The sequence below is a fragment of the Anomaloglossus baeobatrachus genome, chromosome 11 (assembly GCF_048569485.1).
Source record: "Anomaloglossus baeobatrachus isolate aAnoBae1 chromosome 11, aAnoBae1.hap1, whole genome shotgun sequence".
Lineage (NCBI taxonomy): Eukaryota > Metazoa > Chordata > Amphibia > Anura > Aromobatidae > Anomaloglossus > Anomaloglossus baeobatrachus.
In genome coordinates, this window is record NC_134363.1 from 13,561,541 (window position 1) to 13,582,987 (window position 21,447).

Sequence of the window (21,447 nt, forward strand, 5' to 3'; positions counted from 1 at the left end):
TGATCATATAGACCTGCACTGATCATATAGACCTGCACTGATCATATAGACCTGCACTGATCATATAGACCTGCACTGATCATATAGACCTGCACTGATCATATAGACCTGCACTGATCATATAGACCTGCACTGATCATATAGACCTGTACTGATCATATAGACCTGCACTGATCATATAGACCTGCACTGATCATATAGACCTGTACTGATCATATAGACCTGCACTGATCATATAGACCTGCACTGATCATATAGACCTGCACTGATCATATAGACCTGCACTGATCATATAGACCTGCACTGATCATATAGACCTGTACTGATCATATAGACCTGCACTGATCATATAGACCTGCACTGATCATATAGACCTGTACTGATCATATAGACCTGCACTGATCATATAGACCTGCACTGATTATATAGACCTGCACTGATCATGTAGACCTGCACTGATCATATAGACCTGCACTGATCATATAGACCTGCACTGATTATATAGACCTGCACTGATCATATAGACCTGCACTGATCATGTAGACCTGTACTGATCATATAGACCTGTACTGACCATATAGACCTGTACTGACCATATAGACCTGCACTGATCATATAGACCTGCACTGATCATATAGACCTGCACTGATCATATAGACCTGCACTTATCATATAGACCTGCACTGATCATATAGACCTGTACTGATCATATAGACCTGTCCTGATTATATAGACCTGCACTGATCATATAGACCTGTACTGATCATATAGACCTGCACTGATCATATAGACCTGTACTGATCATATAGACCTGCACTGATCATATAGACCCGTACTGATCATATAGACCCGTACTGATCATATAGACCCGTACTGATCATATAGACCTGTACTGATCATATAGACCTGTACTGATCATATAGACCTGCACTGATCATATAGACCTGTCCTGATCATATAGACCTGCACTGATCATATAGACCTGCACTGATCATATAGACCTGCACTGATCATATAGACCTGTACTGATCATATAGACCTGTACTGATCATGTAGACCTGCACTGATCATATAGACCTGCACTGATCATATAGACCTGCACTGATCATATAGACCTGCACTGATCATATAGACCTGCACTGATCATATAGACCTGCACTGACCATATAGACCTGCACTGATCATATAGACCTGTCCTGATCATATAGACCTGCACTGATCATATAGACCTGTACTGATCATATAGACCTGCACTGACCATATAGACCTGCACTGATCATATAGACCTGTACTGATCATATAGACCTGCACTGATCATATAGACCTGCACTGATCATATAGACCTGTTCTGATCATATAGACCTGCACTGATCATATAGACCTGTACTGATCATATAGACCTGCACTGATCATATAGACCTACACTGATCATATAGACCTGTCCTGATCATATAGACCTGCACTGATTATATAGACCTGCACTGATTATATAGACCTGCACTGATCATATAGACCTGCACTGATCATATAGACCTGCACTGATCATATAGACCTGCACTTATCATATAGACCTGCACTGATCATATAGACCTGTACTGATCATATAGACCTGTCCTGATTATATAGACCTGCACTGATCATATAGACCTGCACTGATCATATAGACCCGTACTGATCATATAGACCCGTACTGATCATATAGACCTGTACTGATCATATAGACCTGTACTGATCATATAGACCTGTACTGATCATATAGACCTGCACTGATCATATAGACCTGTCCTGATCATATAGACCTGCACTGATCATATAGACCTGCACTGATCATATAGACCTGCACTGATCATATAGACCTGTACTGATCATATAGACCTGTACTGATCATGTAGACCTGCACTGATCATATAGACCTGCACTGATCATATAGACCTGCACTGATCATATAGACCTGCACTGATCATATAGACCTGTACTGATCATATAGACCTGTACTGATCATGTAGACCTGTACTGATCATATAGACCTGCACTGATCATATAGACCTGCACTGATCATATAGACCTGTTCTGATCATATAGACCTGCACTGATCATATAGACCTGTACTGATCATATAGACCTGCACTGATCATATAGACCTGCACTGATCATATAGACCTGCACTGATCATATAGACCTGTCCTGATCATATAGACCTGCACTGATTATATAGACCTGCACTGATCATATAGACCTGTCCTGATCATATAGACCTGCACTGATTATATAGACCTGCAGATGTTTGATGTCAGCCATACAATATTATTCCACAGAGACCAGTAGTGAACGGGTTCAGTCTCTCGGGCACGAGCCAGGGGCGCACACTGGAATTCTATTGGTTACGGCAATAAGTCCTTATGTTGTGAAATATATATATATATACGGTACGTCTGTATTTCATCATTTTTTATTACGCTAACGCAGCATGAATCACCAAAGTCTTATGATCAAAAAGTCCCATATGTGACCGCAGACCAGACGTGGGGGTGGTGCACAATCCAAGCACCATTTTAAGTCCTGCTAGTTTTTGGATATATTCATATAACACTGAATTCTGTCCATCTAGGTGGAGAAGACCCTGGTGGACCCATCTAAGGTGAGAAGACCCTAGTGGACCTATCTAGGGGGAGAAGACCCTGGAAGTCCCATGTAGGGTGAGAAGACCCTGGTGGACCCATCTAGGGTGAGAAGACCCTGGTGGACCCATCTAGGGTGAGAACACCCTGGTGGACCCATCTATGGTGAGAAGACCTTGGTGGACCCATCTAGGGTGAGAACACCCTGGTGGACCCATCTAGGGTGAGAAGACCCTGGTGGATCTATCGAGTTGGAGAAGACCCTGGTGGACCTATCTAGGCAGCGAAGACCCTGGTGGACATATCTAGGCAAAAAAGACCCTGGTGGACATATTTAGGATGAGAAGACCCTTGTGGACATATCTAGGCTGAGAAGCAACTGGTGCACATATCTAAGCGGAGAAGACCCTGATAGACCTAAAAGGTGCAAAAAAACCTGGTGGATATATCTAGGATGAGAAGTCCCTTGTGGAGATATCTAGGCTGAGAAGCAACTGGTGTAGATATCTAGGCGGAGAAGACCCTGGTAGACCTAGCTGGCGGAAAGGAACCTGGTGGATATATCTAGGATGAGAAGACTCTTGTGGACATATCTAGGCTGAGAAGCATCTTGTGGACATATCTAGGTGGAGAAGACCCTGGTAGACTTAGCTGTTGGAAAAGACCCTGATGGACATATCTAGGATGAGCAGACCCTGGTGGACATATCTAGGCAGAGAAGACCCTGGTTGACCTATCTAGGCAGAGTATACCCTAATGGACCTATCTAGGATGCACAATATCAATCTTCCTACAAAGTGTTCATCCATCAAGCCGCCATGGCTGGAGACCAAGCTGAAGGCCATTAAAAAAAATGGAGTGTCGGAGGAGTCTGTGGAAGATAGTAACATCTGAGCATGCTCCGTCCTAGAACTGTACAGTGTAGCAGAGAATGTCTGACCAACAACTCCCGGCCATGGTGGTCACCAGTCATCTTCCCTTCTGATGGAATCTTTGTGTTTTATGACCTCATTGGTTCCGCATCGTCCCTGGAAGAAGAGTCTTCAATAAGTCTGGCAAACACTGGTGATAATAACCATCCAAATAAATGGACCTAGTGTCCCTCACTTTATTTTTGGGGACCCTAGTTCCTGAGGAAGCATCTGCCAAAACTGTGTTCTGTCCGGCTCAACGCCCTTGTAAGACCGCATTTGCCTCTTACAATCCCATAACCCTAAAATGTGGAGACAGACCTAAAGATGCCCTCGTACAATGGCAATACCTTGAAATTAACAAACCCGATACACAGGCGTTGACCTTTATACAAAGTAGCGGTTCCATCCCTTCAGCTAATCTCAACAAGCAGGAACATATGAAAGTCCTGGATCTGGTCTCGAGGTCTGAGATAGAATCCGGAAATCTCAAGTTCCTGTCCCCGAGGGTGCAGGACACGGGGATCTACACCTGTAAATATGAGAGGAGACCTCTGGCCTTGTATGAAATTGAGTTCCAGGACATCTCCAACATCTACATCTCACATGTCACTTTGGGCCAAAGTTTCCAACCCAATCACACGGTAAACCTCGGTGACATTGGCACCGCCAAGATATTCACCGTATGGAACGACTGGCAGCGCTGTGACCGGTGTGGGACATCTGGTGAAATGAAGAGACTCGGGTTTTGCTACGTTATGATAATTAGACATTCCTTCGTTGTAGAGGAGCTCCGGCCGTGTGGACTTTCGCAATCCAATAATAGTCAGATTCGGTCTCTACACAAACCTGAGCTGAGGATTAAGATGTGTGAGGAGACTTGTAACGAGATCACGTCTACGGAGGATGAAGGGTTCATGATGGTGATAGACAACTATCACACTTATCTCCACGCCGATGTCTTACTGACATGTCCGATGTCTTCAGTTTACGAGTAAGTAACATTGTTGGTTGTCCATGTTTTAGTGTAGTGTTGGGGGGTTAAGGCTAAGGTTAGATTTAGGAATAGGAATGTTATGAAAGGTTAGAGCAAAGGTTAGGTTAATGTTTTGGACTTGGGTAAGGACTAAGGTTAGGTTTAAGGTTTGTAAACGTATGAAGGGTTTTAGGACTAAGGTTAGGTTTATGTTTAGGACTAGAGTTAGGGGTTAAAGTTAGGTTTACGTTTAGGACTAGGGTTAGGGCTAAGGTTAGGTTTACATTTAGAACTAGGATTAGGGCTAAGGTTAGGTTGAAGACTAGGACTAGGGTTAGGGTTAAGGTTAGGTTTAGGGTTAGGAATAGTATGAAGGGTTAGGGCTAAGGTTAGGTTTACATTTAGAACTAGGATTAAAGCTAAGATTACGTTGATGATTAAGACTAGGGATAGGGTTAAGGTTATGTTTAGGGTTAGGAAAAGTATGAAGGGTTAGGGCTAAGGTTAGGTTTACATTGAGGACTAGGGCTAGGGCCAAAGTTAGGTTTACGTTTCTGACTAGGGTTAGGGCTAAGGTTAGGTTTATATTTAGGACTAGGGTTAAGGTTAGGTTTAGGGATAGCAATATTATGAAAGGTTAGGGCTAAGGTTAGGTTAATGTTTTGGACTTGGGTAAGGGCTAAGATTAGGTTTAAGGTTAGGAAACGTATGAAGGGTTAGGACTAAGGTTAGGTTTATGTTTAGGACTAGGGTCAGGCTAAGATTAGGTTAACATTTAGGACTTGAGTTCGGCCTAAGGTTAGGTTTAGGGTTATTAATAGTATGACAGGTTAGGGCTAAGATTATGTTTATGTTTAGGACTAGGGTTAGGGCTAAGGTTAGGGATATTTTTAGGACTAGGATTAGTGCTAAGTTTAGGTTTATGTTTAGGACTAAGGTAAGGGTCAAGGTGAGGTTTATATTTGGTACTAGGGTTAGGGGTAAAGTTAGATTTCCGTTTAGGACTAGGATTAGGGCTAAGGTTAGGTTTATGTTTAGGACTAGGGTTAGGGTTGAGGTTAGGTTTACGTTTCAGACTAGGGTTATTGATAAGATTAGGTTTATGTTTAGGACTAAGGTTAAGGTTAGGTTTGGGGATAAGAATATTATGAAAGTTTAGGGGTAAGGTTAGGTTAATGTTTTGAACTTAAGTAAGGGCTAACGTTAGGTTTAAGGTTAGAAAACATATGAAGAGTGTAGGACTAAGGTTAGGTTTATGTTTAGAACTAGGCTCAGGGCTAAGATTAGGTTAACATTTAGGACTAGAGTTAGGTTTAAGGTTAGGTTTAGGATTAGGAATAGTATGATGGGTTAGGGCTTAGATTAGGTTTACGTTTATGACTAGGATTAGGGTTAACATTAGATTTAGGGTTAGGAATGGGATGAAGGGCTATGCTAAGGTTAGGTTTAAGTTTAGGAATAGGATTAAGGTTAGGGGTAAGATTAGGTATAGGGTTAAGAATTGTAGTTTGGTTAGAGCTGATGTTAGGTTTACATGTAGAACTAAGGGTAGGGCTAAGGTTAAGGTCATGTTTAGGAATAGGACTAGGGTTAGGGCTAAGGTTAGACATAGGACTAGGACTAGGATTAGGGCTATAGTTGGACTTAAGGTTGGGATAGGACTAGGGTTAATGCTAAGGTTAAGTTAAGAATAGCACTAAGGCTGGGGCTAAGGTTAGATTTAGGTAGAGGATTAGGGTTATGGTTAGGCTTAGGGTTGGGAATAGGACTGAGGTTAGGGCTAAGGTTAGACTAAGGTTATTTCACAATTTAACCCTGTGATGTCTCCATCTGTAGGGCCGTATACTGGGAACACGGAAACAAGACTTTTACACACTTAATGCAAATGATGACGAACTCTTCCTACGTCCTGGACCAGACCACCGGTGGCGGGACCCTGACTATTCACCGCGTCAACAAGTCGGACGAGGGCCTCTACAGGTGCTACATAGAGCAGCGGCTGGTGGGGGAATTCCACGTGATGACTTCAGATATGGGCGAAACCTCGGAGCCCACGCGCATGTCTATGAAGGAGTACATCATGTTCGGTCTCGTCATGCTCCTGGGGTTCCTTTTCTTTTTAAGCATGTTCCAGATCTGCAAGGACAGCGCCGAGCACGAGATTCATTAGTATCAGAGTATATTCCTGTGAGTGGCCATTAAAACCCAGAAATCGACTCTCTGAGTCCTGATTATTTGTGTTTTGTATTCGGTTTGGGTTTCTGTAACTTCACCCTAGAAGTCAATGCATTTGTTGGACAAATATTGCTGCCTGTGCTCTGGTTTCACAGTCCTGTGGTGTCAAGCTGTAGAAGGTCGCAGCTATTGGCTGCACAAGCTGTTCTCTGACTTTCCCCTTTTCCCAGCTTGCAGTTTATCTCTTTCTCTTTAGGACCCTGTGGAGTTCCTCACCTTTTCAGCTTTTAATCCTCAGCTTTGTGTCTTCCCTTGCTGTCTTTATATATATATATATATATATATATATATATATATATATATATATATTCCCCTTTATATACAGTATGTATATATTCCCCTTACTCTGTGCTGATGATAGGTCTAATACCATTAACAAGTCTTCAGTGCAAGCAGTCGGCTTGTACTCATCTGGAGAATCTTTGTGGTTGTTGCTGTTCCTCTCCCAAAGTCATCTGGGGATGTTATTCATTCACTTCCTACTAATTGTTATCCCTGTGTCTTCTTTAGAGCTTAGTGGGGTTGACTAGCGCTCATCCCACCTGTTCCCTACCTACTGTAGGGCCCAGTTCAGGGTCAGCCAGGGCCAGGTATCCTGCTTGGCGCATAGGTGTGAAACCTATCTAGGGCTGTGATGTAAGCCAGGGGCCAGGTATCTAGCTCAGTGCATAGGTGCAAAACCTATTTAGGGTGGGGAGGGAAGCCAGGATCAGGTATCCTGCTCGGCGCATAAGTGCGAAAGCTTTCTAGAGCGGTGATAGAAGCCAGGGGCCAGGTATCCGGCTAGGCGCATAGGTGCGAAACCTGTCTAGGGCAGTGAGGGAAGTCAGGCTCAGGTATCCTACTAGGCGAAAAGGTGAGAAACCTATCTAGGGCGGTGAGGGAAGCCAGGGGCCAGGTATCCTACTAGGCGAATAGGTGAGAAATCTATCTAGGGCAGTGAGGGATGCCAGAAGACAGCAGTAGGTTTGGTCAGGGGTCACCATCTCCCCCTTCCCTAGACACAGGGCTTCCCTTCCATTTCTCCATTCACTTGGTGGTCAGGGAGGCGAGGGGCCGGGTATCCAGCTCGGTCCATAGGTGCGAAACCTATCCAAGGTGGTGAGGGAAGCCAGGGGTCAGTGGTAGGTTCGGTCAGTGGTCATCATCTCCTCTTCCCTATACACAGGGTTTCCCTTTTGCCATTTGTTTAATACTTCCCCAAACCTAGGGCCTATGTCAGGGCCAGCCAGGGTCAGATATCCCGCTCAGCGAAAAGGGTGCAGAAACTATCTAGGGTGGTGAAGGAAGCCAGGGGCCAGCGGTAGGTTCGGTCAGTGGTCATCATCTCCTCTTCCCTAGACACAGGGCTTCCCTTCCATTTCTCCATTCGCTTGGTACCTATCCAGGGTGGTGAGGAAAGCCAGAGGCCAGGTATCCAGCTCGGCGCAGAGGTGCAGAACCTATCTAGGGTGGTGAAGGAAGCCAGGGGCCAGCGGTAGGTTCGGTCAGTGGTCATCATCTCCTCTTCCCTATACACAGGGTTTCCCTTTTGCCATTTGTTTAATACTTCCCCAAACCTAGGGCCTATGTCAGGGCCAGCCAGGGTCAGATATCCCGCTCAGCGAAAAGGGTGCAGAAACTATCTAGTGTGGTGAGGGAAGCCAGGTTACCAGAAGAAGGTTTGGTCAGGGGTCACCATCTCCCCCTTCCCTAGACACAGGGTTTTCCTTCCCTTTCGACATTCGCTTGATACTTCCCAAAACGTAGGGTCTATTTCAGGGTCAGCCAAGGTCTGGTATCCTGCTCTACGCATAGGTGCAGAACCTATCTAGGGGGGTGAGGGAAGCCAGGGGCCAGTGGTAGATTTGGTCAGGGGTCACCATCTCCGTCTTTCCTAGACACAGGGTTTCCCTTTCATTTCTCCATTCGCTTGGTACGTATCTAGGGTAGTGAGGGAAGCCAGGGGCCAGGTATCCAGCTCTACGCATAGGTGCAGAACCTATCTAGGGTGGTGAAGGAAGCCAGGGGCCAGCAGTAGGTTCGGTCAGTGGTCATCATCTCCTCTTCCCTAGACACAGGGCTTCCCTTCAATTTCTCCATTCGCTTGGTACGTATCTAGGGTGGTGAGGGAAGCCAGGGGCCAGCAGTAGGTTCGGTCAGTGGTCATTATCTCCTCTTCCCTAAACACAGGGCTTCCCTTCCATTTCTCCATTCGCTTGGTACTGTTAGGGCCAGGTGGACGGGCAGACCCAGGAGGTGGATCCACTGGGCCGAACTCCTTGATGAAGGTAAGGGGTCCGGTAGCTGGAGCACTACGGGTAGCAGGACAGAGCGTGCACAAGAGTAGAATGGAGAAGTCCCTGGGACCACGGAGTCACTGATGGTAGTCCGGGTGACGGAGCTCAGGTTCGGAAGCCGAGATGTTGTCAGGCGGAGTCCGGAACCGATGGAGCGAGAGGACAGGTCACCACAGGGATCAGAGATGGAACGGACTGTCAGGATGGCAGATAGTCAGCGTTCGGGGTTCGAGATTCGGCAGGACCGGATGGCGAGGCAGGATCGGCTCTAGAAGAGAGAGAGGTGAGTATCTCACAGGAACACAAGGAGACCTGACTCCTAGCTTGGGAAACACGAAGAACAGGCCCCGCCCACTTGGACACTAACCCCTTTTATACCCTGTACCTGTGTGCTCAATTTCCTGTCAGTGGACGCTGGCCCTTTAAGAAAGGGTCAATGACCGCGCGCGCGCCCTAACGCGCATGCGCGAGGCCCGGGTGCCAGAAGCCAGGGCAGGGAGCGGTGAGGAGGAAGCAGGAGAGCCGGGCTGGGGCTGAGTAGCCGACGGGCGCCGGGAGCGGGGACCAGGACGCCTGGGGACCGCAGGCAATGGAGACTGGAGACCGGGGAGCGGCGGACGCCGGACAGAGGAACCGGGGAGCGATGCAGGGAAGCCGGGGAGCGTGGCAGGTGAGCCGGGGAGCAGAGCAGGGGACCCGGGGAGCGTGACAGTACCCCCCCCCCACGCCCCCCTCCCCGCAACCGGGACAGGAAGGCACGTATCAGGGGAGTACCCACGTTCTCCCGGGGTTCCCAGGACCTATCCTCAGGGCCATACCCTGCCCAGTCCACCAGGAAGAACTGTCGGCCCCGTACGGTTTTCATGGCCACGATATCCCTTACCGCATAGATGTCGTCATCGGCAATAGGAGGAGGAGCCGAACTGGCAGCAGCGGAGAAGGGACCAAGGACAACCGTCTTGAGCAGGGAGACGTGTAAGGAGTTGGGTATCCTCATCGTGGCCGGGAGCTGAAGCTTGTAGGAGACCTCATTGATCTTGCTGAGGACTTTAAACGGCCCGATGTAGCGAGGTCCCAGCTTGTAGGATGGTAGCTTCAATCGGACGTACTTGGAAGCAAGCCAGACGAGATCTCCTGGAGAGAAACACGGAGGGTCCAGACGCCTCTTGTCTGCGTGTCTCTTCATCCGCAGGGAAGCACGTCCAAGGGACGCCTTGACAGAGTCCCAAATCGTTGCAAAGTCACGGGCTACAGCATCAGCAGCAGGGACATCCGAGGAAAAGGATACAGGCAATGGGACGGAAGGCTGAAGTCCGTAAACGACATGGAAGGGAGAGCTGGAGGAGGACTCACTGACGTGGTGGTTATGGGAGAATTCAGCCCAAGGAAGAAGCGTGGACCAGTCGTCATGATGGGCGTTGACGTAGTGACGTAAGAAGGAGGTCAAGATCTGATTGACCCGTTCCACTTGGCCGTTCGACTGAGGATGGTAGGCTGAAGAAAAGTCCAGAGTCACTCCCAGATGTTTGCAGAGAGCCCTCCAGAAGCGGGAGGTAAACTGAGTTCCTCTGTCGGACACAATGTGTGATGGAAAGCCATGCAAGCGGAAGATGTGTTGTATATAGGCGTCAGCGAGTTCCTGGGCAGAGGGCAGTCCAGCCATAGGGACGAAATGAGCCATTTTAGAGAACCGATCCACCACGACCCATATGACTGTGTGTCCGGAGGACAGTGGCAAGTCCGTAATAAAGTCCATCGCAATGTGTTGCCACGGGACTGAGGGTATAGGCAGAGGCAGAAGACGGCCATATGGCAGGTGTTTGGGCGTTTTGTTCCTGGCACAAGAGGAGCAGGCTGAGACAAAAGAAGCGACATCCGTCCGAAGGGATGGCCAACAGTAATGACGTACAATCGTACTCCATGTTCTCTTCTGACCAGCATGACCGGCTATTTTTGAGGCATGGCCCCAGTGTAACACTTTTTGCCTGTCAGTCTCAGAGACATAGGTCTTCCCGGGCGGTATCTGGGCCAGGGTGACAGGAGTCACCGGAATGATTTTACTAGGGCAGATGATGGGCTGGGATGTCTCCTCCTCCTGCTCCATGGGCATGAATGACCTGGACAAGGCATCTGCGCTTACATTCTTGTCCGCGGGTCGGAAATGGAGCTGGAAATCGAATCTGGCAAAGAACAAGGACCACCTGGCTTGCCGTGGGTTCAGTCGCTGAGCAGACCGCAGGTATTCCAGGTTCTTGTGGTCCATGTAAATAATAACGGGGTACACTGCTCCTTCCAGAAGGTAGCGCCATTCTTCCAGAGCCAGTTTGACTGCCAATAGCTCTCGGTCACCGATGGTGTAGTTGCGTTCAGGCGCTGAGAAGCTCTTGGAGAAGAAACCGCAAGTCACCATCTTCCCGGAGGAGGACTTCTGCATGAGCACTGCTCCGTCTCCCGAGGAGGAGGCATCCACCTCCAAGGTGAACTGTCGGTTTAACTCCGGACAGTGGAGCACAGGAGAGGAGGCAAATGCCCGCTTCAGGGAGCCAAACGTGGCATCGGCCGCAGGTGACCAGTCCTTTGGATTAGCCCCCTTCTTGGTCAAGGCGGAGAGAGGAGCAGTCAGAGCCGAGAAGTGAGGAATGAACTGGCGGTAATAGTTGGCGAATCCCAGAAAGCGTTGGATTGCCTTTAGTCCAGAAGGAGGAGGCCAGTTGAGAATGGAAGAGACCTTCTTCGGATCCATCTGCAGTCCGGTATCGGAGATGACGTAACCCAGGAAGGGAAGAGAAGACTGCTCGAAGACACACTTCTCGTACTTGGCGTACAGACGATTCTCCCTCAGTCGTCGTAGTACCAGCTGCACGTTCTCTCTGTGGGTCTGGAGGTCCGGAGAAAAGACCAGGATGTCATCAAGATACACCACCACATAGACGTAGAGAAGGTCTCGGAACACGTCGTTCACCAATTCCTGAAAGACTGCTGGTGCGTTACACAGGCCGAAGGGCATCACACAGTATTCATAGTGCCCATCGCAAGTATTGAACGCGGTCTTCCATTCGTCCCCAGAGCGGATGCGGACCAGGTTGTAGGCACCCCGAAGATCCAACTTGGTGAACACACGAGCTCCTCTAAGCCGATCAAACAATTCGGGGATGAGCGGCAGGGGGTACTTGTTTTTCACGGTGATTTGGTTCAATCCCCGGTAGTCTATGCATGGGCGTAGGTCACCTTCTTTCTTCTTAACGAAGAAGAAGCCTGCTTCAGCAGGAGAGGAGGATCTCCGAATGAATCCCCTTGCCAGGCTCTCTGTGATGTAAGTAGACATGGCCCTTGTTTCGGCAGGAGACAGCGGATATATCCGTCCTCGAGGTGGTGTAGTTCCCGGGAGCAGGTCGATGGCACAATCGTAAGGACGATGTGGCGGAAGTACCTCTGATTCCTTTTTGTCAAAGACGTCCGCGAAGGACCAATAGGCCGAGGGCAGTCCCGGTAGGGACTCTGGAACTGGAGGTCGTCGGATGGGTTGTATGGTCTTCAGACAGTTCTCATGGCAAGAAGAGCCCCATCGGGTGATTTCACCAGTACCCCAGCTGACTGACGGTTCGTGTGTCCTTAACCAGGGGAGTCCCAGCAGGATTTGATGGGACATGTGTGGGAGGACGTAGAGAGCGATGTTCTCGGTGTGCAGGGCACCGATACGCAGTTCCACCGGCTTGGTGATCCAGGAGATGGTGTCAGAGAGGGGTCTCCCATCCACAGAGGCAATCACGAGGGGTTTGTCGAGTGGAGAAACAGGCACCTGGTACTTGTCCACCGTGGCCTGCTGGATGAAATTGCCTGCTGCCCCGGAATCGAGGTACGCCTCGGCCGTGAACCGCGTCTCTCCCGTTGTCACTTGAACAGTCCACGTAACCGGGTCTGAGAGAGTCCCAGCACCTAGGGTGGCCTCTCCTACCAACCCTAGGCTTTGGAGTTTCCCGGCCTCTCTGGACAGGAGCGTAGAAGGTGTGTGCCCTCTCCGCAGTAGAAGCAGAGGCCCTTGGCGAGCCGCTCTGCTCGGCGTTGTTCAGACTGCCGCACACGGTCGATCTGCATGGGCTCGTGGACGGAGACACCAGATGCCATTGACTGAAGTACGGCGGGCTTCTGCGGAGGAGAGGAATGCCGTACCGGTCGTCTCTCACGGGACACCTCTTTGGATCGCTCCTGAAAGCGAATGTCCACTCGAGTCGCTAGGGTAATCAGGGCATCCAGGGTGGACGGTACGTCACGACCAGCCAGCTCATCTTTAATTCGACCCGAGAGTCCTTCCCAGAAGGCGGCGGTTAGAGCCTCGTTGTTCCACACGAGTTCCGAAGCCAAGGTGCGAAAACGTATGGCATATTGACCCACCGTCAGAGTCCCCTGACGTAACCGGAGAAGAGATGAGGCAGACGCGGAGGCGCGTCCGGGCTCGTCAAAGGTGCCACGAAATGCCTGCAGGAACTCCTGGATGTTCGTGGTCACAGGGTCCTCCTTCTCCCACAAGGGGTTCATCCACGCCAATGCCTCACCCTCTAGATGGGACATCATGAAGGCGACCTTGGCTTGGTCGGAGGCAAACAAATGCGGCAGCTGCGTGAAATGGAGGGAGCATTGGTTTATGAATCCCCTGCAGGTCTTGGGATCACCGGCGTACCGGGGTGGTGAGGCCAAACGAAGCCTGGAAGCATCCGAGGAGGCTGCCACGGGAGCTGGAGCCGTGGATTGTCTAGTGGAAGCCCGAGATGCTGAAGATGTAACCGACGCTTGTAGCGTGTTCAGGCGGGCGTCCACAGAAGACATAAAGTTCAGCATGCGGGTCTGAGTCTCACGCTGGCGTGTGAGTTCTTCCTGCAAGGCCGCTAGTGCTTCGGCGGGATCCATGGCCTGTTCTTACTGTTAGGGCCAGGTGGACGGGCAGACCCAGGAGGTGGATCCACTGGGCCGAACTCCTTGATGAAGGTAAGGGGTCCGGTAGCTGGAGCACTACGGGTAGCAGGACAGAGCGTGCACAAGAGTAGAATGGAGAAGTCCCTGGGACCACGGAGTCACTGATGGTAGTCCGGGTGACGGAGCTCAGGTTCGGAAGCCGAGATGTTGTCAGGCGGAGTCCGGAACCGATGGAGCGAGAGGACGGGTCACCACAGGGATCAGAGATGGAACGGACTGTCAGGATGGCAGATAGTCAGCGTTCGGGGTTCGAGATTCGGCAGGACCGGATGGCGAGGCAGGATCGGCTCTAGAAGAGAGAGAGGTGAGTATCTCACAGGAACACAAGGAGACCTGACTCCTAGCTTGGGAAACACGAAGAACAGGCCCCGCCCACTTGGACACTAACCCCTTTTATACCCTGTACCTGTGTGCTCAATTTCCTGTCAGTGGACGCTGGCCCTTTAAGAAAGGGTCAATGACCGCGCGCGCGCCCTAACGTGCATGCGCGAGGCCCGGGTGCCAGAAGCCAGGGCAGGGAGCGGTGAGGAGGAAGCAGGAGAGCCGGGCTGGGGCTGAGTAGCCGACGGGCGCCGGGAGCGGGGACCAGGACGCCTGGGGACCGCAGGCAATGGAGGCTGGAGACCGGGGAGCGGCGGACGCCGGACAGAGGAACCGGGGAGCGACGCAGGGAAGCCGGGGAGCGTGGCAGGTGAGCCGGGGAGCAGAGCAGGGGACCCGGGGAGCGTGACAGGTACGTATCTAGGGTGGTGAGGGAAGCCAGGAGCCAGTGGTAGGTTTGGTCAGGGGTCACCATCTCCGTCTTTCCTAGACACAGGGTTTCCCTTCCATTTCTCCATTCGCTTGGTACCTATCTAGGGTGGTGAGGGAAACCAGGGGCCAGGTATCCAGCTCGGCGCATAGGTGCAGAACCTATCTAGGGTGGTGAGGGAAGCCAGGGGCCAGGTATCCAGCTCGGCGCATAGGTGCGGAACCTATCTAGGGTGGTGAAGGAAGCCAGGGGCCAGGTATCCAGCTCGGCGCATAGGTGCGGAACCTATCTAGGGTGGTGAAGGAAGACAGGGACCAGTGGTAGGCTTGGTCAGAGGTCAACATCTCCCCCTTCCCTAGACAAAGGGATTTCCTTCCCTTTTGACATTCGCTTGATACTTCCCAAAACCTAGGGTCTATTTCAGGGTCAGCCAGGGTCTGGTATGCTGCTCTACGCATAGGTGTGGAACCTATCTAGGGTGGTGAAGGAAGCCAGGGACCAGCGGTAGGCTTGGTCAGGGGTCATCATCCCCTTCCCTAGACAAAGGGTTTCACGTCCCTTTCACCGTTCTCTTAGTACTTCCCCGTACCTAGTGTGACATCGGGGCATTGACCCATACGAGTGCAGGTGAGGCGCACCAATATGGAGGTCTCCTCCCATCATGGACTGAAGGATGGCCCCCGGCCTCGTAGGAGACATATATGGCTTTATCCTTACCGCCATATATATCTGGCAGCAGGTGACGGTGGCGCTCGCAGTATCACCTGTCTGGGTGTCTGCATTATTCATGCGCCGGCGCCAACTAAACGAAACCTGACTTTATAGCCATTTTTTAACCCCTTGTACTGTTTTTTTTCCTACTTTTTGATCTTTTTGCTTCTTTTTCTTTAATTCGCACCTCTTATGTGTCCGCCTGGTCTTATGTTTATCCTCGTCCCAGGGTTTGAAGCTTCCGCACTTTTCCGTCCAATTCATCAATTGAGACTTTTTACAGTTTGCTCAATTTTTTTGCAAATTTGGGTCTCCGTTGTGATTTATTTGGGCCCCCCCGTCCCCGGTGATGGATTTAGTGCGGGATTTGATATAAAGTGAATGTAACTGGGAATTAATCTAGTGCCGGGGCCGGGGATGGCATTGGTTTCGGCATTGCTGGGCGCACAATGAGCCGTTGTGGCCGCCGGCTGTGTGTATCATACAGTCCATTGATGATGTCCCCGCAGATCTTCGCTCACAATGAGTAATGTTTGTGATTCATCGCCCCCGATAAAGAATCCCACCCTTTGTTTAGGTGATTTACACACTGCGGCCCCGGCTGTGACAGACACAACCAGGACTCTGACCTGTCACACATATGTACAGTATATGACCTACATGGCCGCTCCCGGCAAAACCGCTCTCCAGCCCGAGGAATAGAGCATAAGCCAAAAGAGGTTCTGCAGCAGCCGCCATCCAGCTTACCTAGGGTCCTATGTGACCGCTCCTGGCAAAACCGCTCTCCATCCAGAGGAAAAGAGCATAAGCTAAAAGAGGTTCTGCAGCAGCCGCCATCCAGCTTACCTAGGGTCCTATGTGACCGCTCCTGGCAAAACCGCTCTCCATCCAGAGGAAAAGATCATAAGCTAAAAGAGGTTCTGCAGCAGCCGCCATCCAGCTTACCTAGGTTCCTATGTGACCGCTCCTGGCAAAACCGCTCTCCATCCAGAGGAAAAGAGCATAAGCTAAAAGAGGTTCTGCAGCAGCCGCCATCCAGCTTACTTAGAGTCCTATGTGGCCGCTCCTGGCAAAACCGCTCTCCGGCCCGAGGAATAGAGCATAAGCCAAAAGAGATTCTGCAGCAGCCGCCATCCGGCTTACCTAGAGTCCTATGTGGCCGCTCCCGGCAAAACTTCTTTCTTTCCCAAAAGAGGTTCTGCAGCAGCTAGAGTCCTATGTGGCCGCTCCTGGCAAAACCGCTCCAGCCCAAGGAAAAGCTTATAAGCCAAAAGAGGTTCTGCAGCAGCCGCCATCCAGCTTACCTAGAGTCCTATGTGGCCGCTCCTGGCAAAACCGCTCTCCATCCCAAAAGAGGTTCAGCAGCAGCCGCCATCCAGCTTACCTAGAGTCGTATGTGACCTCTCCTGGCAAAACCGCTCTCCATCCCAAGGAAAAAAAATCATAAGCAAAAGAGGTTCTGCAGCAGCCGCCATCCAGCTTACCTAGAGTCCTATGTGACCACTCGTGGCAAAACTGCTTTCCATCCCAAAAGAGGTTCTGCAGCAGCTAGATTCCTATGTGGCCGCTCCTAGCGAAACCGCTCTCTATCCCAAGGAAAAGCTTATAAGCCAAAAGAGGTTCTGCAGCAGCCGCCATCCACCTTACCTATGTGACCACTCCTGGCAAAACCGCTTTCCATCCCAAAAGAGGTTCTGCAGCAGCCACCATCCAACTTACTTAGAGCCCTACGTTGCCGCTCCTGGCAAAACCGCTCTCCATTCAGAGGAAAAGAGCATGAGCCAAAAGAGGTTCTGCAGCAGCCGCCATCTGGCTTACCTAGAGTCCTATGTGGCCGCTCCTGGCAAAACCGCTCTCCAGCCCAAGGAAAAGATCATAAGCCAAAAGAGGTTCTGCAGCAGCCGCCATCCAGCTTACCTAGAGTCCTATGTGGCTGCTCCTGGCAAAATCGCTTTCCATCTGAAGGAAAAGATCACAAGCAAAAAGAGGTTCTGCAGCAGCTAGATTCCTATGTGGCCACTCCTAGCGAAACCGCTTTCCATCCCGAGGAAAAGATCATAAGCCAAAAGAGGTTCTGGAGCAGCCGCCATCCAGCTTACCTAGAGTCCTATGTGGGTGCTCCTAGCAAAAACGCTCTCCATCCAGAGGAAAAGATCATAAGCCAAAAGAGGTTCTGTAGCAGCTAGATTCCTATGTGGCCGCTCCCAATCAAACTGCTCTGCAGCCCAAGGAAAAGATCATAAGCCAAAAGAGGTTCTGCAGCAGCCGCCATCCAGCTTACCTAGAGTCCTATGTGGCCGCTCCTGGCAAAACCACTCTCCAGCCCAAGGAAAAGATCATAAGCTGAAAGAGGTTCTGCAGCAGCCGCCATCCAGCTTAGATGCTGATTAGAAACTACGATTATTGCACAGGTGTTCCTTGGGGTGGACAGCATGATTATTACACAGGTGTGCCTTAGACTGGCCAGCATGATTATTGCACAGGTGCGCCTTAGGCTGGCCACAATAAAAGGCCACTCCAAAATGTGCAGTTTTATCACACAGCACAATGCCACAATATTTGCAACCGCAGACCATGTGTAACCGCACCGGCCCAGGATCTCCACATCACCATCGTCACCTCTAAGATCATGTGACACCGGCCCCCCGGACCGCAACTGCAACAATCAGTGCAAAACCAAAGAATGTCTGCACAAACTGTCAGAAACCATCTCAGGGGAGCTCATCTGCTGCTCATAGGCCTCATCGGGGGTCTCCACCTGACTGCAGAATGTCATCCTCATCGGGGTCTCCACCTGACTGCAGAATGTCATCCTCATCGGGGTCTCCACCTGACTGCAGAATGTCATCCTCATCGGGGTCTCCACCTGACTGCAGAATGTCATCCTCATCGGGGTCTCCACCTGACTGCAGAATGTCATCCTCATCGTGGGTCTCCACCTGACTGCAGAATGTCATCCTCATCGGGGTCTCCACCTGACTGCAGAATGTCATCCTCATCGGGGTCTCCACCTGACTGCAGAATGTCATCCTCATCGGGGTCTCCACCTGACTGCAGAATGTCATCCTCATCGGGGTCTCCACCTGACTGCAGAATGTCATCCTCATCGGGGTCTCCACCTGACTGCAGAATGTCATCCACATAGGGGGTCTCCACCTGACTGCAGAATGTCATCCTCATCGGGGTCTCCACCTGACTGCAGAATGTCATCCTCATCGGGGTCTCCACCTGACTGCAGAATGTCATCCTCATCGGGGTCTCCACCTGACTGCAGAATGTCATCCTCATCGGGGTCTCCACCTGACTGCAGAATGTCATCCACATAGGGGGTCTCCACCTGACTGCAGAATGTCATCCTCATCGGGGTCTCCACCTGACTGCAGAATGTCATCCTCATCGTGGGTCTCCACCTGACTGCAGAATGTCATCCTCATCGGAGTCTCCACCTGACTGCAGAATGTCATCCTCATCGGGGGTCTCCACCTGACTGCAGAATGTCATCCTCATCGGGGTCTCCACCTGACTGCAGAATGTCATCCTCATCGTGGGTCTCCACCTGACTGCAGAATGTCATCCTCATCGGAGTCTCCACCTGACTGCAGAATGTCATCCTCATCGGGGTCTCCACCTGACTGCAGAATGTCATCCTCATCGGGGTCTCCACCTGACTGCAGAATGTCATCCTCATCGGGGTCTCCACCTGACTGCAGAATGTCATCCTCATCGGGGGTCTCCACCTGACTGCAGAATGTCATCCTCATTGGGGTCTCCACCTGACTGCAGAATGTCATCCTCATCGGGGTCTCCACCTGACTGCAGAATGTCATCCTCATCGGGGTCTCCACCTGACTGCAGAATGTCATCCTCATCGGGGTCTCCACTTGACTGCAGAATGTCATCCTCATCGGGGTCTCCACCTGACTGCAGAATGTCATCCTCATCGGGGTCTCCACCTGACTGCAGCTCGTTGTCCTCATCGGGGGTCTCCACCTGACTGCAGCTCATTGGTGAATCCAACTTGAGTGATTAAATGTTCACATTCGATGGCATATGACACATTGGAGAGATAGTCTATCAACGGATTAATCTCCCTCTGTGCAATAATCATACTGGCCAGCCTGAGGCGCACTTGTGCAATAATCACGCTAGCCAGCCTAAGGCGCACCTGTGCAATAATCATGGTGGCCAGTCTAAGGCGCACTTGTGCAATAATTATGCTGTCCAGCCTAAGGCGCACCTCTGCAATAATCATGCTGGCCAGCCTAAGGCGCACCTGTGCAATAATCATGCTAACCAGCCTAAGGCGCACCTGTGCAATAATCATGGTGGCCAGTCTAAGGTGCACTTGTGCAATAATTATGCTGGTCAGCCTAAGGTGCACCTGTGAAATAATCATGCTGGCCAGCCTAAGGCGCACCTGTGCAATAATCATGCTGGCCAGCCTAAAACGCACCTGTGCCATAATCATGCTGGCCAGCCTAAGGCGCACTTGTGCAATAATCACGCTAGCCAGCCTAAGGCGGACCTGTGCAATAATCATGGTGGCCAGTCTAAGGCGCACGTATGCAATAATTATGCTGTCCAGCCTAAGGCGCACCACTGCAATAATCATGCTGGCCAGCCTAAGGTGCACCTTCGCAATAATTATGCTGTTCAGCCTAAGGCGCACCTCTGCAATAATCATGCTGGCCAGCCTAAGGCGCACCTGTGCAATAATCATGCTGGCCAGCCTAAGGTGCACCTTCGCAATAATTATGCTGTCCAGCCTAAGGCGCACCTCTGCAATAATCATGCTGGCCAGCCTAAGGCGCACCTCTGCAATAATCATGCTGGCCAGCCTAAGGCGCACCTGTGCAATAATCATGCTGGCCAGCCTAAGGTGCACCTGTGCAATAATCATGCTAACCAGCCTGAGGCGCACCTGTGCAATAATCATGCTGGCCAGCCTAAGGTGCACCTGTGCAATAATCATGCTGACCAGCCTAAGGTGCACCTGTGCAATAATTATTCTGGCCAGCCTAAGGCACACCTGTGCAATAATCATGATGTCAAATCAGCATCTTGATATGCCGCACTTGTGAGGTGGATGGATTATCTCCGCAAAGGAGAAGAGATCACTAACACAGATTTACACAAATTGACAACAATATTTCATAGAAAAAGTCTTGGATCTTCAAGTTCAGGTCATGAAAAATAAGAGCAAAAACAAAAGTGTTGGGTTTATAATTTTGTTCAGAGTATATATGAGCTGGGGAAGGAGGGGGATGCAGCTGCAGGTGCTGCAAAAGGAGACAGGTGATAGAAGATTGGCTCCAAGGCCACAACGCAAACCCTACTTCACTCTAGATATATATGAGCTGGGGGAGGAGGGGGATGCGGCTGCAGTTTTCTCTCAGTCATCAGCGGCTCCACTTTTGATTAGCTGACCTGGCTGATGACCAGGCCGGTTGATTAAAAGTAGTTTTTGCATTTTTGCCACATTATTGATGGGGTTTTCAATTGAATTCAAACGCTGCAGAAAGAATTGATGATGTAGATTATTTTCTGCACCAAATCTGCAAGAAAAAAATACTCAACGAGTGCACGAGACTCCGGGATTTCCTTCAAGTTTTGTGACAAATCTACACTGAAAAACATATATGAATGCAATAAAAACGCACCGTGTGCACAGCCTCATACTGCGTGCAGACTTTACGCCGTTGCAGGCCCACAGGGAGTAAAATGGAAAGGTGCGCGGTGTCCGAGGACGGACAAAATGAACATGGACGTAACGGCACCTAATCTGATGACTGCGAAGAGCGACGGTCGGCAGATCATCATTTAGCTCCATGTTGCCATTTTACCAATCGACCCAAGAGAATAGGAAACATAAGCCAAGGGTTAAAGGAGTCAAGTGCAGACCTAACAAAGCCGCACTTGTGAGGGGTCCGGAGGCTCGGGCCGGTGGGACAATCCTCGCAGCTCGCTGGTTATTTGTCCTTTGTTTGGTGCGGAG

At 50.4% G+C, this 21,447-nt stretch overlaps 1 protein-coding gene across 1 annotated transcript; it reads left to right on the forward strand.

Moving 5' to 3' along the window:
• Window positions 1-2,786: 2,786 nt before the first annotated feature.
• On the forward strand, window positions 2,787-6,709 carry FAM187B (family with sequence similarity 187 member B). Its single transcript, XM_075327775.1, has 2 exons — window positions 2,787-4,523; window positions 6,342-6,709. The coding sequence occupies exons 1-2, from the start codon at window positions 3,706-3,708 to the stop codon at window positions 6,673-6,675; spliced, it is 1,152 nt and encodes a 383-aa protein (XP_075183890.1). The 5' UTR covers window positions 2,787-3,705; the 3' UTR covers window positions 6,676-6,709.
• Window positions 6,710-21,447: the final 14,738 nt, after the last annotated feature.

Bases quoted from the DNA above. Each gene is read 5' to 3' on its own strand.
- FAM187B (XM_075327775.1), top strand. From the start codon at position 3,706: ATGGACCTAGTGTCCCTCACTTTATTTTTGGGGACCCTAGTTCCTGAG. The intron at 4,524-6,341 runs GTAAGTAACATT...CTCCATCTGTAG, and splicing joins CCGATGTCTTCAGTTTACGA to GGCCGTATACTGGGAACACG.